The sequence below is a fragment of the Lemur catta genome, chromosome 5 (assembly GCF_020740605.2).
Source record: "Lemur catta isolate mLemCat1 chromosome 5, mLemCat1.pri, whole genome shotgun sequence".
Classification (NCBI taxonomy): domain Eukaryota; kingdom Metazoa; phylum Chordata; class Mammalia; order Primates; family Lemuridae; genus Lemur; species Lemur catta.
The window spans coordinates 10,818,984-10,846,368 of NC_059132.1; the positions used below are offsets into that span (position 1 = coordinate 10,818,984).

General features: G+C 35.0%; 2 protein-coding genes and 1 non-coding gene across 9 annotated transcripts in view; 1 reads left to right on the forward strand and 2 right to left on the reverse strand.

The window, feature by feature from the left end:
• Positions 1 to 22,615, forward strand: part of TCERG1 (transcription elongation regulator 1) — a 60,319-nt gene extending 37,704 nt beyond the window's left edge. For 4 of the 7 annotated variants that reach the window (XM_045551129.1, XM_045551131.1, XM_045551135.1 and 1 more), the window contains 10 exons: positions 63 to 198; positions 1,007 to 1,096; positions 6,460 to 6,578; positions 11,456 to 11,606; positions 15,722 to 15,886; positions 16,169 to 16,351; positions 18,315 to 18,494; positions 19,174 to 19,257; positions 20,269 to 20,369; positions 21,550 to 22,615. In XM_045551129.1, coding sequence (XP_045407085.1) covers positions 63 to 198; positions 1,007 to 1,096; positions 6,460 to 6,578; positions 11,456 to 11,606; positions 15,722 to 15,886; positions 16,169 to 16,351; positions 18,315 to 18,494; positions 19,174 to 19,257; positions 20,269 to 20,369; positions 21,550 to 21,751 — 1,411 coding nt within the window. In that variant the 3' untranslated portion in view covers positions 21,752 to 22,615. Of the gene's footprint in view, positions 1 to 62; positions 199 to 1,006; positions 1,097 to 6,459; positions 6,579 to 11,455; positions 11,607 to 15,721; positions 15,887 to 16,168; positions 16,352 to 18,314; positions 18,495 to 18,930; positions 19,258 to 20,268; positions 20,370 to 21,183; positions 21,278 to 21,549 lie in introns of those variants that run through there. The other 3 variants (XR_006735094.1, XM_045551134.1, XM_045551133.1) reach the window with 3 other exon arrangements.
• LOC123638982 lies at positions 7,479 to 7,584 on the reverse strand. Its single transcript, XR_006735552.1, has one exon. It is a non-coding gene; the product is annotated as a U6 spliceosomal RNA (small nuclear RNA).
• Positions 22,616 to 25,145: 2,530 nt separating the features above from the next.
• Positions 25,146 to 26,929, reverse strand: GPR151 (G protein-coupled receptor 151). Its single transcript, XM_045552666.1, has one exon. The coding sequence runs from the start codon at positions 26,843 to 26,845 to the stop codon at positions 25,586 to 25,588; it is 1,260 nt and encodes a 419-aa protein (XP_045408622.1). The 5' UTR covers positions 26,846 to 26,929; the 3' UTR covers positions 25,146 to 25,585.
• Between the last annotated feature and the right edge of the window lie 456 nt (positions 26,930 to 27,385).

Sequence of the window (27,385 nt, forward strand, 5' to 3'; positions counted from 1 at the left end):
ATTTTAGTAAGATCCGTTATTTATATTTTGTCTATTGATGCCTTATATTTTATTTTTTATAGGAGAGACGATAATAAAGACATTGACTCAGAGAAAGAAGCTGCCATGGAAGCTGAAATTAAAGCTGCCCGAGAAAGGGCCATTGTCCCTCTGGAGGCTCGAATGAAGCAGTTCAAGGACATGCTGCTAGAGAGAGGGGTCAGAAAACAATCTTTGGGGGAGATATTTCTGTTTTGTATAAGTAATATAAATATGTCTTGCTAAAAGGTCAAATCTAAGGTTAGTGCTCATGTTGTGGGGGGCGGATAAGGGAACCCTATCAAATTACTGTACTTTTTTGCAAACAGCCTATTTCTTGGCTAATCATGTCATGTAACTAAATGCCATTTTACTGTCCTTTTAAGTACAAATAACATTTAACATTTATTGGGTCATTAAATTTTGGTGAGTAATGTAAGACGAGTATTAACATTACAGAATGGCGGACTACTTGGGATAGGTAAGGTACATATGATTATTCTTCCTTTAATTTCTTCAGAATGGCTTTTGGTTAAAGGAGAACTGATACTTTATGATATTATTAGAAGCTTAATTGAGAAGGGATTTCAGCCTTTGGATTATATTCAGATTCATTTGAATAAGTAAAATTGTTCAATTTTAAATCACAGTTATTCACAAGATTGGAGCAAGCATGGGAAATCAAACTGTAAATCTTCAAGGGTTTTTTCTGATGTACTGATTTTTAAAATGTCACACAGTGTTGGTTATTTTAATGAGTAATTAAGTGTGTGTTATTTCTATATGATATAGAAATGTTCAGAGCCAATTAGTGTGGAAATTTGCTGTTGCTAGCCTCCCACTGCTTGTCATGTATTAGTGATGGAAACTTCAGTATGGTTTTTATGTCTCCTTTATAAACAGATATCCTGTAGATTTCAAGCAAAATTATGACCTTTATGTTTTTAGAGCAAACTTAATTATGAGGCAATACATTTTTATTTTAAAGGTATCCGCTTTTTCAACATGGGAGAAGGAGTTGCACAAGATAGTTTTTGATCCTCGGTATTTACTTCTGAATCCTAAAGAGAGAAAACAGGTAAAAGGAAAATGACATTATTAAGGAAATGTATATCTCCTCCCACCATAATTTTTAAATTGTAAGGAATAAAGTACCATCCTTTTTCCCCCAACACAGTACTTCAAAAAGATAGTCTTGCATCTTAGAGCACAGTCCTCTGTGTGTCCGTGTGTGAACATTTCAGAAATACTTGGATATTTGTGCCCTTATGGATGTGGCTATGGTGTGAATGTTTTGTCATTGAGCCTTATGGACTGAGGTTATCTATCTGTAGTATGGCTTTAAAATTTCGTTTCAATGTGCATTTATTAATTTGCCTTTTTTGGGCAGAGGATGCAAATTTAGTGTAGAAAAAATAGCAAAATACAGATGAGGACAGGGGGAAAAAAACACTTGTAGTCCTATCTATCTGATGGATATGACCACTGTCAAACACTTTGGTTATGACCTTCTTGACTCTTCCATGTCAGTATGTACATGTATATGTATGTGTGTGTATTATAGATAGACTATACTCAAAGACATACATTTCTGTCTCATACATTCCACACACACAAAGTTCACATCTAAGTAGCATCTATTAAAATAGCGGTTTTCATCATATCAGAGAAATGAGGGCTACTTCAGGGTTTTTGTTGAACTACAGTTGCACAGACTAGAGTTGCCTTGTTACTGAGTTGCTGTTTATTCCCATGATGATTTGGTTACATGCCATTTTATGGTGATTGCTCCTTCTAAAACATTGTACACTTCCAATTTAACATAATTTCTGAATTACCTGAACCATCCTGACAGTGATCTCTGTAAAACAGTGAGTATGTTGAACCACTTGGTGTAGTGCTGTTGAGCTGTAAGATTTCATTTGGTAACAGTAGTGTCCATCTCCGTATTTATAGTTGTAATGATTGTAATAATTCTCTGTACAGTCTGTGCCATTATGTATGTCTAATCATGGACTTTAATGAAGAGTGAAAATTTATAGTGTACCAGACGTGTATGTTAGTACTTGTAATAGACATGGCTTCCCGAATATATTTGCATCTGCATTTCAAGCCTTGTAGCCCTTTTTTTTTTTAAATCTGTTTGTGTGTGATCTCATTCTCATCTCAGTCTATGGCTCTATCAAAACCTATAAATCAGTCTTGATTCTTTACTCTTCTCACTGCCTATTTACAGTCTATCAGCAAATCTTCCTTCAAAAAATTTTCTAAATCTAACCTCTTATTCACCACTTCCCCCGCTAACACCCTAATCCAAGCCACCATGATCACCTTTCATCACCCAGGTAGTCTCTAATTGATGTCCTTTATTCTTTCTCTTCTTGTGCCTTTTTAGTTCTTTTTCCATACAGCAGCCAGAGTAGTTTTAAAGTTCAAGTGAGATCAAATTAAGTCAGTGTTCCCTTGCTAAAAACTGTCCAGTGTTTCTCATTTCATTTAGGATAAAATTGAAACATTTTCATGGTCTCTAACATTCTACATATACTCCTCCCTGCATATCTTTTGAGGCTCTTATGTTCCTCCATTGTAGCCATACTGGCCTTGATATTACTTCAGCAAAACAGGCACATTCTGACGTTTCCTATTCCCTTTGTATAGAATGTTCTTTCAGATGTTAGCATAGACATCTCCATCATTTGGTTAAGGTACTTATCCAAGTGCCTTCTAATCAATCTATCTAAGTATTATCTCTTTGCCTTCTTTACTTTCTTCATAGTACTGATAGCTCTAATTATCTAAAATTATGTTGTTTATCACCTGTCTCCTCCTGTGAAATATAAATTCTATAAGGACAGGAACTTTGTCTTGTTCATTACTCTGTGTGTAGTGCCTGAAGCAATGCCTAATCTAAATATTCCTAAAGACTTACTTTAAAATTTTTATGACTTATTCTTCGTAGCATTGAGTGGTATAGTTTCTGTTTGAGTAAAATTATAATTAATATATGGGGAACTACAGTTCCTTCCTAATTTTGAAAGCATTCTATAAGCTGATGGTGGTATCTTCTTAATATAATTACACTTAAAAAAAGAAAGTATTATTATTATTTTTTTTTTGAGACAGAGTCTTGCTCTGTTGCCCGGGCTAGAGTGCCCTGGCATCAGCCTAGTTCACAGCAACCTCAAACTCCTGGGCTCAAGCGATCTTCCTGCCTCAGCCTCCCCAGTAGCTGCAACTACAGGTGCATACCCCCACCACGCCCGGCTAATTTTTCCTGTTTTTAGTTGCCCAGTTAATTTTTTTTTCTATTTTTAGTAGAGACGGGGTCTCGCTCAGGCTGGTCTCGAACTCTGTCTGACCTCAAGTGATCCTTCCACTTCGGCCTCCCAGAGTGCTAGGATTATAGGCGTGAGCCATTGCGCCTGTATTATTGTTATTCTATTTTGTATAAAAACTCTACTTAAAATTTCTCATGCCTTTTATGTGAAATTTTTTTCTTACAACTGGAGCATAAGAACTGAGAGGAAAGAGAAGTTAACATTTGACACTAAAAAAATATATTATTTTGGCTATTTGGTTTTATTACTTGCATAGGAATATAAAATCAAGGAGAAACCAGAAAGGTGCTCAGTTACATATTTGTACTTAGTAATGAATTTCATATTTGAAAATTGCACTTTGATTTTAAAAACACTAACAGCTTCATTGAGGCCTCATAATCTAAAATTACATTTCAAGTCTGTCCTTTTCTACTTATTTGTAGATTTACATGTTTTGCATCATTATAAAAGATGTATTTGATATAATTATAACTATACATTTTAACTTAATTTTTCTTATTCTTGTTTTTGATAAAAAGTGACTTAAAGAGTCATAAATGTTTTTACTTGTTTTATTGACAAATTTTCATTTAAATATTTAAATCAAATAATGGAGACCCATACTTTTAGTAAACTTATGTTTTGAAGAAAAATATACATGTAGAAAAGATTAAAAATCATAAGTGAAATTCACAAAATTAATATATATAATTGCCTTCATCAAAAAATGGAACATTACCAACACTCCAGAAGCTGCCTTTGAAGGCTTAGACAGCATAGCCCTTTAATATATATTTTTGCTTATGCCTATAAAAGTGAACTAGGAATTGTTCTTAAAATGTACAAACTTTTATGGTGTTTATTATAACATTTTGTTCATGAATTAAAGTTAAAATAACTGCTTAAAATAGGAAACTTAAAGCCAAGTGTATTTAGAAACGTGGCACAGTTAATCAGGAGAAATTTGAAAGAATAACAACCCTTCATTTTCTGTGAAATGTTCATATAAATTCCCTTGGATTTTATATATCATTTAATACTTTTATAACTAAGAAAGTATGTACTGAGAAAGGAGAAAGGAGTTGGAAACGATCTCTCCCTCTTCCTTCAGCATGCAAATACTTTTGTATGGTTTACTGCAATGCTATATTTAATGGGTATTGATGGTGACCTATATGTCTAGCAGGGGCCTGGTGAGGTAATTGTAGATAGGGTAGTGCCCCTTTATCTGTGGGGGATACATTCCAAGATCCCCAGTGGATGCCTGAAACTAAGGATAGTACTGAATGCTATGTATACACAGTATGATGTTTTTTCCTGTATGTACATACCTGTGTTAAGTTTAATTTATAAATTTGACACAGTAAGAGATTTACAACAATACCTAATAATAAAATAGAACAGTTGTAACAATATGCTGCAATAAGTTATGTGAATGTGGTTTCGTAATCTCTTATTGTACTATACCATGGGTAACTGCATAGTCTCTGTTTCCACTATGTTTTTTCTATTTAGGGCTCTAGTTTTCATGGTCAGGAGTTTCTGTATTCCTCAGGTGTCTTGTAGACCTTGACTACTCAAGATTAAGAATGAAGCACTAAAGCACTGGGCTTTAGTGCAGGGTGGTAGTTTTCAACCAGGAACAATTTTGCCTCCTGGAGCCATTTTTGATTGTTACAACTGAAGTGGGTGCTGCTGGCATCTAGCGGGTAAAGGCCAGGGATACTGCTAATTGTCTAGCCCAAAATGTCAGTAGTGCCAAGGTTGAGAAACCTACTGTAGAGTGATTGAGGCTGATTTGTTGAGAATCCCCTGGAGCCATTGTTTTTTAGACCGGTCAGACTTCTAGTCTCTTGGCTGGAGGGCACAGATCTTTCTGCTTTGGTTGTGAGGGAACTGTCTCTTAGTATTTGGTAAGGTGCTCCTTGTTACCAGTTCGTATTTTGACAGTTCAGAGACACTCTGTGTTCTACCTTCTAGACCAGGGGTCAGCAGATTTTTAGCAGAGTTCTTTTAGTATGAAAGCAGCCATAGATACATTTAAAGGAATGAGCGTGACTGTGTTTAGATGAAGCTTTATTTATGGACACTGAAATTTGAATTTTATTTAATTTTCACGTGTCATGAAATTTGCTATTGATTTTTTTTCTCCAGCCCTTTAGAAATGTAAAAATTATTCTTGAGTTGTATGAAAACAGCCTGTAGGCCATGGTTTGCCAAATCTTTGCTCTATAGAATAAGCCATTTGTCTCAGTGCCAGTGCCCAGAAATATAAAGTTGGTGAGGGAATCTAGCAGTTTAACTGCTTCTTAAATAACCTTTCATCAATTAACTCCTTACTGTACTTATCTGTTCCTGAGCTATTTGAGGAATTTCTGATTCATAGAAGAAATAGGGTTGCTTTTTTGTTTCTTGACTGCTAGGTTGTGTTCAGTTCTCTCATAGTTATCACATCCTTTACCACTTGTGCATCTGTTTGGCACCTTCCCAAATTGCTGTTTCTCTTTTTCTCATTTTGCTGTCCTTCTTGGTTTATGACTTAATAAAGAAAGAAATTCCTCTACTGTCATTTTATTAGGATTTGAAGAAAGTTGGAAATAGATGTTGATGTTCAGTTCATCATCTTGGTTGTGTATTAAGTAGGAGAAAATACCACAGAATAGATATAAAGCATAATCACATGTTGGTGAAAATGATTATGCCTTAAGAGAAGCACAGAAATAAACTAGATTCCATACCATTGATGTTTCTTTCTAGAAGGGATTTCACAGTACTGTGATTTCTCTTAAACATTTCTAAATTGCTTGAAATGTTTATAATAATCATGTATTTAATTTGTAATCAGGGAACATTAGAGGCTTTTTTCTGTTTTCTTTTGTTCTGGAAGCCTCAGCAGAGAGCTATATACCTGTGTAGTATTTCAGTGAAGCTTTAAAGTAAGACTTGCTATATAAATAATCTGCATATAATTATAGATAATTAGTATATTGTTCCTATTATAGTTTAGTCATAGATCCTGGTTTAGTGTTTTTTGTTTTTTTTTTTAATACATTTGATATTTTGGTAGTTAAATTACCTATGTAAAAGACTAACTTGTCACATTGATATATTTTTGTAATAGGTGTTTGATCAGTATGTAAAGACCAGGGCAGAGGAAGAACGCAGGGAAAAGAAAAACAAAATAATGCAAGCCAAGGAAGATTTCAAAAAAATGATGGAAGAAGCAAAGTTTAATCCAAGGTATGTTTATTCATTTCTATCAGATATCAAAGTGTATGTATTTTCTCCTAAGATCAGTTTTTAAAAATAAAAATATATACATATGTATGTTTTGGATATTTGGACACTAAAAGCTCCTTATTTGATTATTGGTTTCTGCCTTTCTAATCTTTATTCTTGATATGTTTCCTTCAAAGGAGTCCTAGGTGCTTTAAGAAGGATACCTTTGATTTAAATGCTTCCCTGTGGGAATAAGTTATTCTTTAGAAACTGGTAAATTATAGAAAAGCTCTCCCTGTCTTTGTAAAGCTTTATACATAATAAATTGCAGAGGAAGTAACCTTATTTTGATTGAAATGGTAAAGGACCTTTCACCACTTCAGTTTCAAAATTTTCTAAGTGTCTAGATGATGATTGTGTCTGACATTTTCAATTGATTGTTAATGTGCTTTGAATACACACAGAAAATGAGACATCTTAAACTTCTTTGCCTAGCGTTATAATCACAACAACAATAGCAGTAATTATTGGGTATTTTATGTGCTTGTATGCACTTAATACATATATGTAAATGTGTGCCCTTAAAGCATATATTTTTAAATGTATGCACACACATACCTTATTCGGTCCTAGGAACAGCCAATATGATTTAGGTACTCATGTAATACCCATTTTACAGATACGGAAAGTAAGCCAAGCAAATTAGGTAGCTTGCCCAAGTGAAACTGGGGTTTCATCTTGATCCCAGTGTTGTACAAAATTACAGTCAGAGAGAATTACTCTTATTTATGACTTAGTTGTGGCAGTAGTGGCATTAGGTTGCTGTGAATACCTCGGTAAATGGAGAATTTCTAAAACTATAGAGTAGAATCAGGTAGTCTCTGGGTTAAATGACACTTTTTATAAAAGTTGACCTTATTTAAACAGTTATTTTTTTTTTTATAAATTTGTGTCATCCTTGCACAGGGGCCATGCTGATCTTTCTGTATTGTTCCAATTTTAGCATATGTGCTGTCGAAGTGAGCACTAAACAGTTATTTTTGTCCATGGAGGTAGCAAGGACTAATGTTTGAGAAAGTATATTCACAATTATAATTTTATATTTAAACTATGAAGGGAAATCTATAACATTAATACAAATTTTAGAAAATAAAGCTAATAGAGTATCTGTGGCTAAGAAGAATATAATATTCTTTATGGAGTAATGGAGGTTCAGACTCTCCAGAGGGTTTTGAGCTTTTTCTTAACAGTGAGTTCATGGGTCAAAGTAGTTGGGATTGGATTATAAAGACATTTTGAAGGGCAATTGAGGAAATTTAAATAAGAACTGGATATCGGAGAATTAGTAATTTTTCTTGAGTATTGTGGTTAAAGAGGGAAAAGGCTTTACTCTCAGGAGTTACACGCTGAAATATTTATAGATGTTTTATGATGTCTGTAGCTTATTTCCAAATGATTCTGTAAAATGTATTTATTAAAACTTTTTATGGTTTTGGGAATAATTAAGAATCCAAAGAGGTTTCCCTTTTGTAGATCTGACTAAATCTTACTCTGTCACAGTACCCTACTGTTCTTTTTGGGCAGATAGAATTGTTGGAGTGATCTGTACTATGCAGGTTACTTCAGAAAATAGAACCATCAGGCACTTGGGGCATTGTGCTATATTGCTATATTTATACACCTAACTCTAGCATATAGATTAGGACCATTTTTAGTAAGTAGAAAGAAAAAGGAGGAAAAATTTAAAAATGAGAAAATACTGGCCATGGACCTAATTTTCTTTTTGTATTGGGAGAAAATCACTATTAAAAACCTCTAGTAAATGTAGAGCGCTGGAGTTTGTTCCAAGGGGAAAGAATGATTGGGGAGAATTACTTAACTGTACCTGTCTCTTCTATGTCTTTTTTCTTTTTTAATGGAAATTTAAGACATACCTCCCATGGTCAACTTCTGATCATTATACTATCTCCCCATTCCCTCCGACCAACCATTACCTACTTCTCCCCAAAGGATCTTTTACTACGTCTGTTTTAAAGTAACACTTTTCACAGTTAAGAAGTAGTCATATACAAAGATCTCCATGAGCTGGGCACAGTGGCTCATGCCTGTAATCCTAGCACTTTGGGAGGCTGAGGTGGGAGAATCTCTTGAGGCATGGAGTTTGAGACCAACCTGGGCAACAAAGCAAGACCTCATCTCTGCAAAAAGTAGAAAAATTAGCCTGGCATGGTGGCACACACCTGTAGTCCCAGCTGCTTGGGAGGCTGAGGCAGGAGGATTGCTTGAGCCCAGGTGTGTGAGGTTGCAGTAATATTGTACTCTCACCCAGGCAGCAAGACCCTGCCTCCAGGAAAAAAAATACAGCACATTTCCATGGGAGTGTAAAGCTAAAACTTCATTTTAGTCTGTTCTGGTTAAAAATATTAAATATTTTACCTATTACCAATAATATAATTAAATCTATAATAATTCTCACTTTTGCAAATTGATTTTACATTTTTTTAAATCATAATAATGCAGGTTGAGTATCCCTTATCTGAAATGCTGGGACCAGAATTATTTTAGATTTGGGTTGGTTTGTTTGTGTTTTTTTGGTAATATTTGAATTATACTTACTGGTTGAGCATGTGAAATCTGGAAATCTGAATTGAGTGTCATGTTGGCACTCAAAAAGTTTTGGATTTTGGAACTTTTTGGATTTGGGATGCTTAACCTATACTTTTTCTATTTTAAAATTATAAAGCAAGGTGCTTAATTTATCATGAAAAGAAAACAGATTGAATGGAGAACATGTGATCCCTTTTCTGGAATGTACATTTTTATTTTACCTTAAAATTTTATTATGGTTACATATCTATTGTTCAAACCAGGTTTGCAAGATAATCTGTTGTTAAAAATGTTGAATTAATGAAATTTGATATTGTGAGTAATACTGGTTGCATACAAAATATTACTAGAATCTGGCTTTGGCCAGCAGAATTTAAAAATCACAAATGTTAGCTGTGAGTGATACTCTTAACCTTCAGTTGATGTTTTAAATTCTAAATCCTGAAGTTAACTAGCCAATTTTTTCTTTATAATTAAAGCTGTAACATAAGCTTTGTTTTAACACATGAGAGAATGTGTTTTATTTTTTGTTGAAATAGTTAAATAGTTTTTAAAGGGGAAAATAAGCTTTTTTTTCTTCTAAAGCATGGTAAACATGGGGGAGTGTTAATTACGAGAGTAAATTTTTACTATATAAGGTGAAAACTTCAAATATTAACATATATACCACATATTTATGAACTACCTTTCATTTGTAAAGAAACTTCCTTTTTTTTATACCTATGTTAATTAACCCTCATAGGCTTCATCTTTTTATTTAACCTGCTGCTTGGAGTTTGCTGAGCTTTTCGGATCTATATATTGGTGTTTTTCATCAAATTTGGGAAGTTTTTGGCTAGTAATTTTTCTGCCCTCATTCACTCTTCTCTTTTTTGAAATTCTAATTACATATATATTAAAGTGTTTGATATTCTCACATTTCCCTGAGACTGTTCCCTCTACCCCAGTCTTTTTTCTGTCTCTTCTTTTGATTAGATAATTGTTATTGATCTAACTTCATGTAGTTGACTCTTAGTCTGTTATGTCTACTCTCATGTTAAGCCTATCCAGTTAATTTTTCCTTTCAGTTAATTTTGGGTTCTTTTCATATTTTCCATATCGCTGCTGAAATTCCCTATTTGTTCATTCATTTTAAAACCATGTTTTCAGTTCTTTGAACCTATTTTTCTTTAATTCTTTCAATGTAATTATAATAGTTGTTTAAAGGTAATTTACTTACTTAGAACAACATCTGGACATCTTAGGTTCAGTTTCTATTGACTTTTAAGTTTTTTTCCCCCCCTGTGGATCACATGTTTCTTTGTATGTTAGTCATTTTTGATTGAATTTCGGACACTGTGGATAATCTATAGAAATCTGGAGTCTGTTACCTTCTGCTGAACAATGGGGATTTTTGTTTTAGCAGACAGTTCAGTTACTGGCTGCCCACTTAATTTTAGGCTTAATGTTATGCTTTGTTATTATGGATCTCTGAAAGTAGAGTATGGTTTTCTCAGCCCCTCCAAGTCTGTTTCCCTGTGCATCTTTTGTGGACTTTGTTGGCTTGATACTATTCTTCCTCCAACACTCTGAAATCTCTATTATCTGTTTTTCACTCTTAATCCTGTGGCAGCTTGGTATGGGGAGTGATTTTTTTTTCCCCCTGCTATTGTGTAGCTTGGCCTTGGCTGTGGACTTGTGGGGAATCCCTAAGTGGGACTTTTCTGGGGCATCCTCTCTTTATGTGTTCCTCCTCTGCTGTTTTAGCATGTAACCTCTGAGCTTTGCGGACTTTTTTGCTGTCTGCACCTTGGGAAACTGTCCTAAGGGCAAGGGCATTTGGGGGTTACCTCATAAATTTCCCTTCTTTCAGGTATCTTGGTCTTGCTCTGCCAGTTGTCCACTCTTTGAAATCAGTTGCCTCATATACTTTGCCCAGTGTTATACTTGTTTATAGAAAGAGAATTAATCCAGTAAGAGTTACTCCATTATGGCTGGTAGGAGGACTCTGCTTCATCTTAGGGTAGAAATAGATGAGCCCTTAAGTCTCTTGAAGCACACAAATTCTTTATCCTCTGATCTCCTGCCTTTTTTATAATAAATGTACATCCTCCTATGTTTGTGCTGATCACATGTTCACTTTTTAGCCCTTTTTACTTCTTCTGTAGCTCATTGTCCAGTGTTTAGCTAGATGTTGGGACCCAGTGTCTCTTTGGCATATATTCTTGCTGGAAAAATGGTATTTTCTGCTACGTCTTTCTATAAGCAGAAATAGCTCTACCAAAGTTAGCACACTTACTGTTTTGTTACAGAGCTACTTTTAGTGAATTTGCAGCCAAGCATGCTAAAGATTCAAGATTCAAAGCAATCGAAAAGATGAAAGACCGAGAAGCTTTGTTTAATGAATTTGTGGCAGCTGCAAGGAAGAAAGAGAAAGAAGATTCGAAGACCAGAGGTGAGAAGGTAAGATGGTTTTAGTTCCAGTGGTGTGATTGATGTGAGTGCGAATGGGAAACGACTAAGCTGGTGCTGTGTTTCTAACTTCATTTGTGGGCATAAATAATAGGACCTGCTTTCTTCTTTTAAGTTAACTTTTACAGTTGTTCGTATATGTATATATTCTCTCACTTTACTTCCAAAATGCTTATTTTAGTAGCTTCACTAAGCTGTATGGTTTTGCTTTAAATTGTACTAATATTAAGGTGCCTTGTAAACCCAGAACTGGTTATTAGGACTGCCAGCTCAGTGATGCCTACTAACATTTTAAGATTCTTTATAGGTGGTAACATTTGAATTTCAAAGAGCTTCTTTATCTTTTTTGCCCTCTAAAAGATAGCATTTTAGTGACTTTCTAGTCTTTCAGTAAGCATATCTTACATATAAATTATTGCTTATCAGAATTAAAGGTCAGCTATTAAAGATTAATGAATTCCAAATGTCATTTGATACCAGTGCAGGAGTGGAGAGGAGCTCACCACTGGGGAGGCAGACTAGTAGGGAAATGACACCAGTGGTGTATGAACCATCAAAACATGCAGCCGCTCTCCTTAGTGTCCTGGTATGCTTTGTGAATGAAGAATAACCTCTGGAGCCTAATCATTCTTGACATTTAAAATTGCCTCTTATTTCAAAAAATTACAATATTACAAATTCTGTTTAGAAATGTTCGGGAAGTAATGCTGCTCTTATTTGGGAAGAAGCCTGTTTCATTTAAAATAGTAACAGTATTAGATAATACAATTTTTGTCAAAAATATGTGAAACTTTCTGAGTATCTGCTTTATTAGGCTTCAAAGTAAATTGTTCCAGAATTATTTCACTGTTAACTTTTTTAAAAAAATGATTATGCTTCTCAGAGGAAATGTGCAAAATTGGGTTCCACTACATAATTTTATATGTTGAATTAGAATCGTGTTAATGAATTGTTTGCTACTTCTGATTTTTAGAATAATGTATTTGATTAAAGAAAACCAAATAAATAAGTGATTGATGTTGTATGATTGCTTTTTACAAAGTGAATGTATTTCTCTTTGCATTTGTAACTGATTTTCTTTTTCTGAAAAATTTTTTATAACTGTTTTATGTATTCTATTTTATAACAAGTGGATAGACTTTCGGTTTTGTGCTGTGCGGCCTATCAGTTCAGTGACAGCTGTCAATCACTGACACGCAAAGTGTTATGGGATTCCCTAGTGAGGAAAGAATTGGTTTCTCTCTGTGTGGTGACTTTAGCCTCCCGCAGTTCCGGTACTTTACATTTTTTTTTTTAGTCTTTTTCCTTATGAAGTGATGAGAGTTGTGGCCAGAATGTGTTAATTTAAAAAAGAAATTAAATAGACATGACATCTAAATAAACTTAACATATTCAGCTTTATTTCATTTTGATTGTAAAATTTTAATTCTCTATGAGTTTGGTTTTTTACCATTACTAAATTAAAAAATATAAAGCGGGAAATTGGTGAAGTGAAACTTTCTCAGCCGATTTGAAGACTGCAAAATAAATTACTAACTAGGCTATCAAAACAGAAGTGAGGGTTTAAATATAGTAGATTTTATATTCAAATTCTGAGAATATTTGGTTAATGAAGTTTTATCATTTTTTCCATGATTTCCACTGTATTGTTTATACTGTTCTTATTAAGTATATTGTCTCACTGTTTTTTTTTCTTTTCTCGAATCACACTGTAACTGTGTAATTGAATAGTAAGACCAGTACCAGTAGTAGTGTGGTACTGGAATTTATTTCCTCGTTCTTGTAATTCTCTAACCAGTCTTTGTAGCATTGAGATAGTTGATTGAATAGCTAAATAGTAAAGTTTTAAAAATAATTTTAAAACCTGTGAAGAACATTGACTTCTGGTGAAATTCTCTTTTTTTCATACGTAGCATTTTCAAGATGAAGGGTACCCAGTCATTTTCATGTAGTTTTCACCCATGGTTTTCCATTTTATGAAAAATATTCTTAAAAGTCTACTTATTCTTATTAGACCTGCATTTTAGTTTGTTTGCCAGAGCAGCTAATCTCAAGTTTTTATTCAATTTATTTATTATAACCAATTTTTATAAAATTGTGGTTCAAATACCTTACCTTTTGAAACAGCACATTTGAAGTTGCATGTAACACAGTTAATCCTTTGTTAGGCATTTGGCATTTTTTCCTCTTCCCTCTTTTTAAAATTTCCTGCTGAACAAATTAAGTATTTTTGTTAGTAATGAAAGAAAACAGGGAGAATAAGAGCCTTGAATTACAGCTAATGGTAAACGACATTTTTTGACATTTATGCAGCTGTCAGATAATTCTTGTCCTACAGATAGCAGCCTCAGTCAGCTATTTATAACCTGTCATGATAATATCCACAATGAAAGGAAGTTAAAGTTTTAATTTATTTAAAGTTCGCTTTGTTTATACATCACACATTTAAAAAACTAAATTGTTTTAATATAAAGTCCTGTGGCTTAGAAAGATTTATAACTATTTGATAAACATTGTATTTTTTTATTTAACATAAATAAATATTATAAATTTTGCCTTCTAGTTATCAAATGCATCTAGGAATTTGGTATTCATCACATCAGATGCAAAGTAAACAATATGAACAAAAATTACTTTACATCGATACATTAAGTGGTTTCTTAATCACTTTCTGGAAATATTGGGTTTATGAGTGTTTCTCATTAATCCAAGAAAAGTCAAGAGCCAAGTTTAGCAGTGGAGAAAAATCCACAGCTGCTTAGCTCTTGTTTTTAAAAAAAATTTTCTGATACAGAAATTCTATTTCTTTTCTCTTCTTTTTTTTTTTTTCTGACCAATTTCCCTTCAGGAACAGAAATTCTATTTTTCATAACCTTACAAAAGTTTTCCAGAAGGGACATCAACCTTCTTTTTAATCCGCTAAGTTAGAGAAGTAAGGTCATAGGGGAAAGTGGTCGGATTGGAATAGGCAGAAGGACTGATTAGTTTATTTTTAGGCCCACACATCTTAAATTCTGATTCTATTCCTAATTTCTCATTCCCCTGGTCAAGAGAGGAAGGCACCATACTTAATCCCTATTCGTGGTGGTGGTGCCTTAAATCATCAGAATCTTTTGTTGAAATGATCTTGGCTGCCTTGGATGTCTTCTGTGGTAGGAATACAAAGTAATATAAATGAGATTAGATTTTAAAATAGGTCCTCAAAGATCCATAAAAATAAATACTCCTTTCCTCCTCTACTTAAAAAAATAAATAAATACAGTTTTGGAGAGGGGTTCTAAGTACTTGTATATGTTGTTACTAAAGGATTAATATTGTTTAATACCTTTGGTACAATGTTACTAACTTGGTACTTCAGTTGTTGAGTATAATATTTGGTAAACACTTAGATATTCTGAGTTTTATAATGGTAAAGACGTACATATTAATGCTAAAAAGTACAGAATATCCGAATGCAGATTTTAAAGTAAGTCTTAATTATGACCAACATATAAATTCTATGGTTTTCTTATATATCAAGGTGATACAACTGCCTTTTTTAAAACCAGAATAAAAATTTTCATGTTTTGATTTTTAGACATCTGACAGTATAGGTTTGTAATGACTTGCTATTTATGCTCAGTGATTTCTAAATTCCCCCATTTTAGTGAATAAAAATTTTGTCCATCTAGTTTTTAAAATAAATCATTCTTACCATCTTGATGTTAAAGTATTTTATTATCAGTCATATGCCTGAGTCTTAGCTAAAAATAAATAAAGCTCAAGGCAAAGTCATATTCCCTATGAAAAAACATGGCAGTTCTCGTATCAAAAATTAAAAACAACCTAAAACAGTTTTGTTCTCTATTTGAGTAATGTCTTTATAAAATATGATTTATCTTGAATTTGGCAGATTTTAGACGAGAGAGCCTATATGTTTGCTGCTGTTTATATTTCTAATAAAAGAGCATTTCTGATATTCTCTTTTACTAAGATTTAGTCTCTAAATAAAGTGCATTTTAAAAGTTACTATTCCCATTTTTAAGGTAAGTGAATTTTTTTCTAGTTGTAAATATTTACATTGTACATTATTTTCCCCCTATCTCACTACCTGTTTTAAAATATAGATTAAATCGGATTTCTTTGAACTATTATCTAATCATCACTTGGACAGTCAGTCTCGATGGAGCAAAGTAAAAGACAAAGTAGAAAGTGACCCACGTTACAAAGCAGTGGATAGTTCATCAATGAGAGAAGACCTTTTCAAACAGTACATTGAAAAAATAGCCAAGGTAACCGTTAGGTTTATTTGTATTGTTATCATTGAATAATAACATTCTTAATTGCGTTTAAGGGTACATGTTGCTATTTGGCATTTTTCTTGTTGAGGGTTTGACATTTTTCTTTTTGTTATTCTTAAGAATCTGTAGTTGTTGATTTCGAAATGGAGATACATAGTGTTAAGGTATATTCTTGGTAAAAACAAGATTTGGAATTTTTTATTTGGCAAGCTGGTAATTGTGTGAAAACATTCTGATGGAGTTGGTAAGGATAATGTAATTTTACTTTTACAGAATTTAGACTCAGAAAAAGAAAAGGAGCTTGAACGGCAAGCCCGCATTGAGGCAAGCCTTCGAGAACGGGAAAGGGAGGTTCAAAAAGCTCGTTCAGAACAAACAAAAGAAATAGATCGAGAGAGAGAGCAACACAAACGAGAAGAAGCTATCCAGAATTTCAAGGCTCTTCTGTCTGACATGGTATATATTAATCTTTTTTACTTTTTTCCTCTAAAGTACTGGTTATTAGAAATTTATCGTATTTCCCAATTATGAACGTTTTAATGTTCTTTAAATGGACTCTGAGAGAGATATAATTTGGTAAGTTATTTATAAAGCATTTAAAAATTGAATGCTTGGTATTAGCACTGTTAGTATAGGAATACCCCAGTTATTTAACAAATTCAGAGGTTAGGTATTTTGCATATACCAAGTCATAATCTTTTAGTCTCAAAACTTTATTTTTCATTGTTCTTAATGAAAGTCATCTTAAACTATTGCACACTTTACCTTCCATAGTAATAGAGTGCGCTAGACGTAATTTAACCTTTTTCTTGATGATTTACTGTTATTGTCATGATCAATTATTGGACACATAGAATGGTGGTATAAGATGTAGGAAGAGAGATGTACTGACCCCCGGATGTACCATGTAATTTTCTTGAAATCCTTCTACCTTACCTTTCAGGTTTGTTGAGGTATGCAGGGTTTTTTTAATGTCAGCCCTGAATGCCCCCAGATTGCTATGGCATCCTTCTTGCTATTTTTTTGCCTTCTGTTTGTCACCATCTCTCCTACACTTTTTCTCTTTCAGTGGGGCTTTTCTCTTTACTCCTGCTGCTTCTGATTTCCTCCCTTGTGTGGGCTCCTTTTTCTACACTCTGGACAATTATAATAGTTTCCTAATTTCTCTCTCTACCTCTAACATTCCCTCAATTCATCTGCTTTTGCAATCACAGAAATCTTTGTAAGATGCAGATCTGATTTTGTCCACTCTCCTGGTTACTGCCAGAGGGTGAAGATTCTCTGTACTTTAGCAGTTGCCTACAGGTCAGATTCAGTCTAGCATAATATAAAAGACTGTTTCTTCTTTGACTCCCCTGCCTTTATATTAACTTATCACCTTTGTTTCTTTGTTTTTGTTTTTTTGAGACAGTCTCGCTCTGTTGCCTGGGCTAGAGTGCCGTGGTGTCAAGCTCACAGCAACCTCAAACTCCTGGGCTTAAGCAATCCTTCTGCCTCAGCCTCCCGAGTAGCCGGGACTGCAGGCATGCGCCACCATGCTTGGCTAATTTTTTTCTATATATATTTTTAGCTGTCCAGATCATTTCTTTCTATTTTTTTAGTAGAGACGGGGTCTCGCTCTTGCTCAGGCTGGTCTCGAACTCCTGACCTCGAGTGATCCTCCCCCCTCGGCCTCCCAGAGTGCTAGGATTACAGGTGTGAGTCACCGTGCCCGGCCAGTTTCCTGAACAAAATTATTAAAAATAATTTTATAAAATTATTTTCAGGGTATGTATATGATGTATGTGAAACAAATGAATTTTGTGTTTAGACTTGGGTCCTATCCCGAAGATATTTCATTATGTATATACAAATATTCCAAAATACACTAAAATCTGGAATACTTCTGGTCCCCAGTATTTTGCATAAGGAATTGTTACCCTCTCATCCTGTATTAAAGTTCTTAGGGATTATGATTGATAGGAGATATCTTCTTTTATCCTTCCCCATCTTCCTTATCTCTAAACTCATGTTTGGTAGCTCAGGTGAGTGCTGGGATGTAAGATTTCTGGCTTAAAATAAAGTAGGTTTTCATTGACTTCTAACAAAGGTGGAGTCACCAGAGATCTCTTTTCTAGATTATTGGAAATGCACACTGCTTAGGTGTTGATTAAGTTAACACTATTCTAGTGTCAAGCTAATTAACTTGCTAGAAGTTCTTTTTAAATGGCCTTTTAACACAAGATTCATTTATAATATATAGTCTATTCAAAAGGATATATTTACTTTCAGAAGATGTTATTTTCTAGTTTTTTAATGACCCCACTTTTTATAAATAAGAATTAGGTTTATTATTCCTAAGTTAAATTATTAAGCCTCTTATTGTTGGAAATGTGAAAAGGTAAGTCTCTTTGGTGATACATGTAGTTCTCTTTTTTAGGTACGTTCTTCAGATGTGTCATGGTCTGATACTCGTAGGACCCTCCGAAAAGATCACCGCTGGGAATCTGGATCCTTATTGGAAAGAGAGGAGAAAGAGAAGCTTTTTAATGAACACATTGAGGCACTTACCAAAAAGAAGAGGGAGCACTTTCGGCAACTTCTGGATGAAACTTCTGCGGTAAGAGTTTCTTATTTTTCTTATTTTAGTCTGGATCAGTCTTTGTTAATAATTCCAAAAAGTAAAGCATTATAGGATTTTTAGTGTCATAGTTTTTAGACTCATTACTAGAATTCATTTTATGACACTTTCTTCTCTGATTTTTAAAAAAAATGTTATATGGCATTCCTACTGTTCAGAAATTACTTCTCTTTGCAGTTTTCAAATTCATAACTGCTGCTACAGTAATCCAAAATGTCCTTAGCTATGTGTGATCAGTGATCCCTCCTGATAATAGATTTAGTAAATCCTTCTTTTGCTCCATTTTCAATTTGGTACTATGGCCCCTTGTTTGGCAGTTTGTACACTTTGTTATCCAGGTTTTGTTCCTGTTTATCTGCTCTCTTTTTGGTGATGGTTTCTTCAGAAGTTATGATGTTTGCCCATGTAAATACAGGGTTTGCAGGTGATTGTCTTAGGCCACCTTGAAAGTATGGCCATGAAAATAACTCTTGTGGCAAGCCAACAAAACGAAATTGCATTAACGCTGCTTCCCTGTCCCTAACTAGTCCAGTTACGCTTGGGCATTACGAGAGATCGCAGGTCAGTGTGTAATATTATGTACCATATGTGCTGCAGTTTGACCCCCTAAATAAAAGTGAGTTGTATTTATGTTTTTTATTCACATGTCTTTTCAAAGATTACCTTAACATCAACATGGAAAGAAGTGAAAAAAATCATTAAGGAAGATCCTCGATGCATTAAGTTCTCCTCCAGTGACAGGGTAAGAGGACTTTTTTGTCTGAGATTCACTGTCAGTTTACAAGATACTAATTGAGTGCTTAGCCAGTAAGCACTAGTATCTTGACCAAGGTGAAAATGATGGTTTTAAGTGAATTAAGTATATAAGAAATGAATCTGAATTTTAATTGAAGTTCATATTTTATTTCTTGCATGATATATTAACAAGAAAGCACAATAGAAAGTTTAAAATTTTAATCCTTGAGGTTAAGGTTATGTTTTGGGATCTTAGAGATTTAATGAAGCTAGAGTTTTAATTTTATAGTCAGGTCCCACTAGACAGACACATGCCGGCTGGCCACTTGACTCTTAAGCCATGCTGACGAGAACACCATAACAAGATCCGTAGTTCTCATATGCTCCATAGACTTTGCAGTAGAAGAACCTCTCTGATATTTGAGGTTTATAAAATCTGGGGCCTGATCTTGTGCATTTTGACTCCTCTCTAGGAAACAAACTCACCAAAGGTCTGAAACAGTGAATAACTTCAAATAAAGTATTTGCTTACTGTAGTCCATTTTATTTGTTGGCCTTTTATTTGTATGAGTTAAGTTCTCAGTGTTACCTTAGAGTTAGTGAATCTCTAAATTATACCACAGTACTGTATTTATGCTTGAAGATACAAATAAAGTCTACAGGAAATGAACACTTAACCCTTAATTTTCCTATAAGACTGTCTACCTCTTGAGGTTGTTACGAAGATTGAAGGAGGTGATCCTCATTAAATGCTCAGTAGTGCAGGACATACCAAGCCCTCAGGTTTCAGCCACTACTAATATATGACTCCTCGTTCTCGCTTTCTTTTTGCCTTAAAAATGTGCACTGCGGATTATGCATTTTAGTGAATTTTATGTGAACAAACATGTACTCTACTGCTTTTCTTCTTTTGAATTTTTAATTTTATTATGTGACATTATTGGTTTAATAAATAATAGATGTTTATTTTGGAATTAATGAATTTTCTTTTCCCTAATCTTACTCTTTTTTTTGGTAGAAAAAACAAAGAGAGTTTGAAGAATATATCAGAGACAAATATATTACAGCCAAAGCTGACTTCAGGACGCTTTTGAAAGAGACCAAATTTATAACATACAGGTGTGTGCAATGAAATGTTTTATATCGGCAGTCATTGTCTTTACTAGTCTTTACTCTAATGGTCAGAGCATTCTTTGCATTCACACACATGTTGACATTATTAAATTTTAGGGATAAGAAGACGCCAACTTTTATTCAAAGTCGAATACAGCCCATCTCTACCATACTTTTTTTTTTTTTTAAAGAAAGGGCCCAGATGTCAATTCTTATTTTGTGTTAACCCACCCATCTGCTTTTTAAAACATAACCTTTGTTTTTAATTCACTGCTTTTTTAGGAGTATTCCCAACTCTATAAGAATTGCATTTTGTGAGGAGACTTTTAAAATAATCCTTCACTGTCAATTATTTTTGCCTCCTCTGAAGACTATTCAGTATGGTTAGATCATTTGAAAGCTTGAAATCATCTATTTAAGCTCAGCAAAAACATTTTTTTCCTCAGAGGAAAGCATTTTTCTGGATATATTTAAATAAAAATTGTAAATTATAAAATCGGAGCCTTAGATTTCTCTGTAACATACCCTACCCAACAGCTCTCTACCCCCAACAATTTATCATCAGGAAAATAATTTTGCATTGCTTACCAATCAGTATGCAGGAAACCATTTTTGTTTCATGCTTCAGCTTTTCTTCCTTTAAAATAAAAATTTGAAACATCTTAATGAAGGGTATGTGCATGGGAGGATAGATAGTGCTGAGGGTGTGGTTTTTAGGTATTTTGTCATTTGGATTTTTTGGTCAGGATCCTTAATGTTTTGCATCAGCTTGGGCTTTTAAATTAGATGTGAAGTAAGACTTCTTTCTACATTTTTATAGTTAATTTAGTGAAAGATGTGAAAGTGAAAGCTTGTGAAAGATGCTGGGATTGGCAGCCCCGCAGACTGAAGTCCTCTGTTCATCCACAGAACAGGTACAGCACGGGCAAGATTTACCCACCCACCCTCAGCCCTGATCTGGAGGGACCACCAGTAGGGGTGGGAGGGTAATTCAGCTTCTGAGGCCCTTTCACTCCTTGGAGTCTTTGCTGAGGCGACTTACAAAGGTGACCACTGCAGTGAAATTTTTCTTAAAAAAAAAAAAAAATGGAAACACAATTAGGAAGTAGATGGACATTTCCAGCTCATTTCTGAAAGACCTGTGAACAGCAGTCAGTCATTCTTGGACTTCTTTTTCTTATTTCAGATCTAAAAAGTTAATTCAGGAATCTGATCAGCACCTGAAAGATGTAGAAAAAATTTTGCAGAATGACAAACGGTATCTTGTACTGGACTGTGTGCCTGAGGAAAGGCGTAAACTGATTGTGGCGTATGTCGATGACCTGGATCGCCGGGGCCCACCTCCACCTCCCACAGCATCAGAGCCCACGAGACGATCAACAAAATAATTCTAAATACTCTTCCACAGGGGTATATATTAATTGAAAATGCTTGCATGAGCCAATTTTCAGGTTTTTACATATATGTGCATTAGTCAACCTATTGCAAAACTATCTGACGAACAGAAGGAGAAGCATTCATGAACAGTTTCTGAACAGGATACTTTGGAAATATTTATGCTTTTCTTTGTGTGGCATGACTGACATACATACTCAAATATAGGCTGTTTCTAGTAAATCTAAAATCTTTTGAAGCTAAAAATCATCCTTTTATGAGGTGTGGAAGTCAGTGACTTGGTGACATTCTTTCTAGCAGTGTTACACATGCAAGATGTAAGAGCATTTGTGGTTTGAACTTGCCAGATGCAAAAACCACAGACTCCAAGGAAACCTAACTTGGGGTTTGTTATGTTTTGATTTTATTTTTTAAAGCGGGTAAAAGAGAAAACACTGAAAATTGAATTCTTATCTTCCAGAGGCTAAGATTATTATAACGGACAATACTTTTACCTTTGTCTCGAAAGAACAGTTTAATTTGTTCACTGATGTACTTTGATTATCCCCTCTGAATTATAGACCAAGTCTTGTTGTTTAGCCTAAGAGAAGATTTATGTAGTAATTTCTTCTCAGGTATGGAACCACGGTCATAACTAACATTTGACCAGAATAGAACCACTGGTTAAACATACTTTATTCACCATTAAGTGATCTTTATCAATATTCTGGATTAGACAACAAATTACCCTTCTGGGTATTCCCTGTAAACTATATTCCTGTTTGAATGTTAAACTTTTGTTTCTAAAGTTTAATTTTAAGATGTTTGAATGTTCAGTTTATGTATTTGAACTACAATAAACCAACCCTTTTTCTATATGTGTATTGTATATTATTATTGTTACATTATTTGTAAAAACTTAATTTTAAACCTTTTTTTTTTTTAAAGCAGCAAATGTAATTTGGGACAAAGAAATGGATATTAAATTTTGACTATTATGTAGTTTTAAAAGGCTTTAATACAATACAGTATCTGTATTATGAAAGGGGAGGAATTTTGTAGAGAACCTTTTTGGAACTTAAGTCTCTTAGCAGGACCATACTGCTTCATAGCAAGAAGATGGCTTTTTTTGTTTTTTTTTTGTTTTTGTTTTTGTCTTTTGTGTTAATGTGTGATGGTTTGTGCCTTTTTGGCATCCTTTCAACATGTCATGCACATCGTACCAAAACTACCTTTGATTCCCAATTGCTGTTTCTAGCTTTATCTCCTCAGTTAAAAAGAAAAAAATCCCTTTTATTTTATCCCTTCATAGGATGTCAGTTTCAGAGTGCCACACAAATAAAATGTTTAAGAAAATGTATGTACTAGCAGAATAATTTATTTTCCTGTTATCTAATACCTACTGTGATTGCAACATAACCTAGAACGGGGATACCAACAGCTCTGTATTTGTATATTGTGTGTACACAGCCGCAGCCACACATTCACATCCATGTTTTCTTAGTTCTTAGCTTTAATCTATTAAGTGCCAGAGAAATTATGTGAACTCTGTATATAGGAACCTGGTATTGGTCAGACTAAGGTCTTCACCTGTAAAATTGATAAACAGAATGTCTTCTGTTTTCTTTTTTCTCTTTTTTGAAATTTATTTTTATAAATTCTTTGAGTGAGTTTTGAGTTTTATGAGTAGTGAAATTGAAGTGCTTGCCAAAAGGAAGACACCTATTAAGTATGACTCAAAGGTACAGTTTCTAGAATGCCTTATTTTGTTATTTTGAATTCCATGTAGTATTGTTTGTCTACTTACTACAATTCTGTTTCTCACAGTAGAGAAGTGAAAAGAAAATGGTTTGGCAATATCTATTATAATTTTATACTTTTGTCTTAAAGTATTTGGGTTTGTTCACATAAGGTGCAAATCAAACTTTTCTAGGCAGATTTTTAAAGAGATCAAGACTTTATATTAGGTTCTTAATGAAAGCTTCATTGTAATTACAGTTTGTTCTAGTGTCTGTATCTTGTTTTGGTGCTTGTCAGCAAAGTCTGAAAATCAAGACTGAGACCTGTGCCAGTGATAAGTGAGGCGTCCCCGTAAAGCCCGATTGTTCCAAATGATTTTGAAATGATAATTCAAGACAAAGACAGCCTTAAGCCTATTTGAAGTAAAACATAATTGTTTTTATTTCTTTGTAAGTTAAAAGTGTCAAACACTGGAAACCTACATCCTCCATTTACTATATATAATGAACATAAAAATCTTTAATTCGAAAATTATAATTTTAATGGTAATCCCTTGTATAATCCCTTGTATATCACAAAACAATATTTTGGATCTTGGGTAAAATTGTACTTTATTTGAACACATGGGCTTCAAATAATATTTGCAATGAACAAAGTAAAAAGAAAACAGCCCCACCTCTGTTGAAAAACAAAGTATGGCCATTTGTGGGGGAAAAAAAAATCCTCAAAGCCACAGACTGAACATAAAAAAATAGTTTTTTTCATAGCATATTCTTTTCTCCAGTGGTTGCCCTAAAGGCATTTTTATTCTGAGGGAACCCCTCAGTGAAAACACCCCAGAGTTCCATTATAAAGTAATCAAGAATCATAGATAAATGTCCTTAATTTAAAAGGGAAAGAAATGTATTATCATCATGTTTTATAGGGTATGCTTTACCTTGCTATAAAATGAATAGTTACTGCCTGTTATTCAAATTTTACCATATGGTTGGGAACACAAAATTCTAATTTTATTGCTTTTCTTTCTGCATTGCCCTTATGTTATTTTTTATTCTTAGCCAAACTCTGCCTTTTGTCTGTTGTATTTTCTCTTTTTGATAATAATCCTTTTCTTATGTATTTTAAAAGCAGGGTTCAAGTTCAATGTAATGGGTAAGTTTAATACTGTTTAACAAGTAAAATCACCATCTCCATCCCCTCTTTATGTTTGAGGCTTGCTTTTAATCAGTAATTAATACTTATATCATTAACCATAACTTATAGTTTATCTTGGGAGAAAGGAGATAGTGGAAGAAAAAAATTTCTGTTTGTAGAAGAATAACTGTCCCCTGCATTTTGGAAGAGAAGGAAGGGCAGTTTTTAAGTTCTTTTTTTCCTTATCAGAATATGGAATGTCATGGGTAGGCTGCTAAAACTCTCAAACTAAAGACTCATTCCGGTGATTTTTAAAAGATCACTGAAGCAGACTTCAGTATAAGGCAAAGTTTGAATTTAAGCTTAGCCAAAAATAGCTGTGGTTTGAAATTAGCCCAGAATTGGAATAAAGTCAGTTTCTTATTATGTAAACTTTGGTCATGGAAATTATGATATGGATTTTCATTAAGTAAATTAATATTAAGCAAATTAGGATAACTCATTAAAATTTACTCATTAATAATGTTAAAGGAAAATTTGGTAGGTGAAGTTAGGACCTGCAGGTTCAGGGAGAAACTGAAGGCAAAGGGGCTCAGCCTTTGACAGAGATAAGCTCTCCTCCAGGCTCCAGCCAGGGTAGTACAAGGCTGGTCCCAAGGGGTCCCTAATAAAATAGCCATTGTGAACAAGTGACAGAATAGCTGGGCTCTCTAATCACTTTGATAGCAACATCTTTACACAGCACTTAAAATGAATTCTTTGGACAGGTTATAATTCTGAAACGTAATTATTACTCCCAACGTGGTATTTCACTTACCAAATTGCACATTTTCAAAATGTAAAATATGAAGCATTTTTGTAATTCCTAGCAGTAGTAATTTTATCATATTTGATATCGTAAAGTCAGCAGTATTGATAATGAGCAGCACAAGTAAATACAATAATCACAATTTGTTTTGCTTTGAAACGTGAATCTATTTATCACCACCTCCTGTTGCTTGATCTTCATGTTCCCAGGGGATAGGGTCATTGTCTTGTCCAGAAGGGACCGTGTCCCTCTCATGCCAAAACTGCTCTACGTCAGGGAGGATGGGAATCTCCACCTTCTCAGTTTTCCCTTTGGCAGAAGGGGGAAAGCCGGTTTTCTCTTTCTCTGGTGTGGATGTTGGGGACTCTGGAGATGGAACCTTGTCAGGAAGGACCTCTGAGTTACCAGCTGGTGTTTCTTGAGACTCTGTGGCAGTTACAGGTTTTTTGGTTATCATCCATTTCCATAAGCCTTTCAAGCCTTCCTTGAACTCCTCTGACATCACGAGGAAAATGAAGGGATTTGCTGAAGAGATGGAAAACATTAGGACTTGAGACAGGGCTATGAAACCCTGCGGTGGGGCCGGGCCCCCCGCCTTCCGATGCCACACCCACAGCCACGCCACCCACTCGGGGAGCCACAGGAGAGCAGAGGTGGCCGAGATGCTCAGCAGCATCACCGTGAGTTGCTTGGAGCGTATCTGGTTTCTAAGATTTTGAGTCTTAGTTCCTCGTTTTTTACATTGGCCATAAGCTCTCCAGAAGTAAAAGCTGGCAAAGAGTAATGGAAGGCAAAATACCAGGAGAGGGTAGAGCTTACCAAACAGTGACATGAACTCTTCAGCCACAGCTGGTACATCCATGAGGCACATTTCCACACCCGCGTGATGCCTGGTGGTGCTGAAGAGCCATTCCGGCAGAGGTAACAGGCTCGCCACAGCCCAGATGGCTGCCAGCACTGACCAGATGGTGCAGTTGTGGATACTTACTTGCTTGGCTGGGTCGCTCGCATACATGAAGCATACTTTGGCCACCACCACGATTGTCAGGCTCTTTGCTGCCATGCAAGTGTGGATGAACCAGTCAGAGGACTTGCAGACAAACCAGCCTAGATCCCAGACAGCTTTGGAGTATGCTGTAGCTCGGACGGGTGCAGAAAACAGCAGGAGGGAGAGATCAGCCAGGCTGAGATTCAGAATCAGGGAGTGGATCATGGATGGCTTTCCCTTCCAAGCACCGTGAAGCAGGATGCCAATCACACACAGGTTTCCCATGAAGCCCACCAGGCAGACAGCCACCAAGAGAGCAGGGACGATGGTTCTCCAGTCCTGGGAATCAGAGGGCAGGTACCCTCCAGCGAAGTGGAGGTGAGCAAACGACAAGTTCATGGTGCTGGAGTTGGAGTCTGCAAAGGCATCTGCCAGCATCACCTTTGCCAGCCAGTTCCTCCTTACGGAAGTTGGCTTCTTACGGAGGTTTGTCTTTCTGCCTTGGCTCTTTTGCACAGGAAATAAATACTGTCCTCAGTGTCAAATGACACCTCTGGACCCTCCCCTTGCTAATTTCCTGAGAGCAGAATGTGGAAGAAGGTTAACTGCTGAGCTCCTCGCCACATACTGCACTGAGTGACAGGCAGCAGGGGTGCGTGGCTGCTGCTCATTAGCAAGTCTAATGCCAAATTGTCAGCCCTGTGGAGTAATAAGAATGTCCCCATAAATGATGGATGAGGAGAATGTACACGCAAGTGGGGTGTGTTTCTGGGGGGTTGCCAGAGCCAGTCAAGGCAATTATTTTCAACCTGCTGTTTCTAAACTCTTGACTGCAGCCTATAATTCAGTAAAAACAGTACATCTGAGCCAAATCTTTTAAAGTTAAGCGCACATCAGATCACCTGGGTGGCCTGATGCAGGCGGTCTGGAGTAGGGCCCAGGAACTTGCATTTTTAATAAGATCTGGGGAGACCACAC

What these genes read in the sequence shown, in the direction of transcription:
- GPR151 (XM_045552666.1), bottom strand. Translation starts at nt 26,845, where the DNA reads ATGCTGGCAGATGCCTTTGCAGACTCCAACTCCAGCACCATGAACTTG.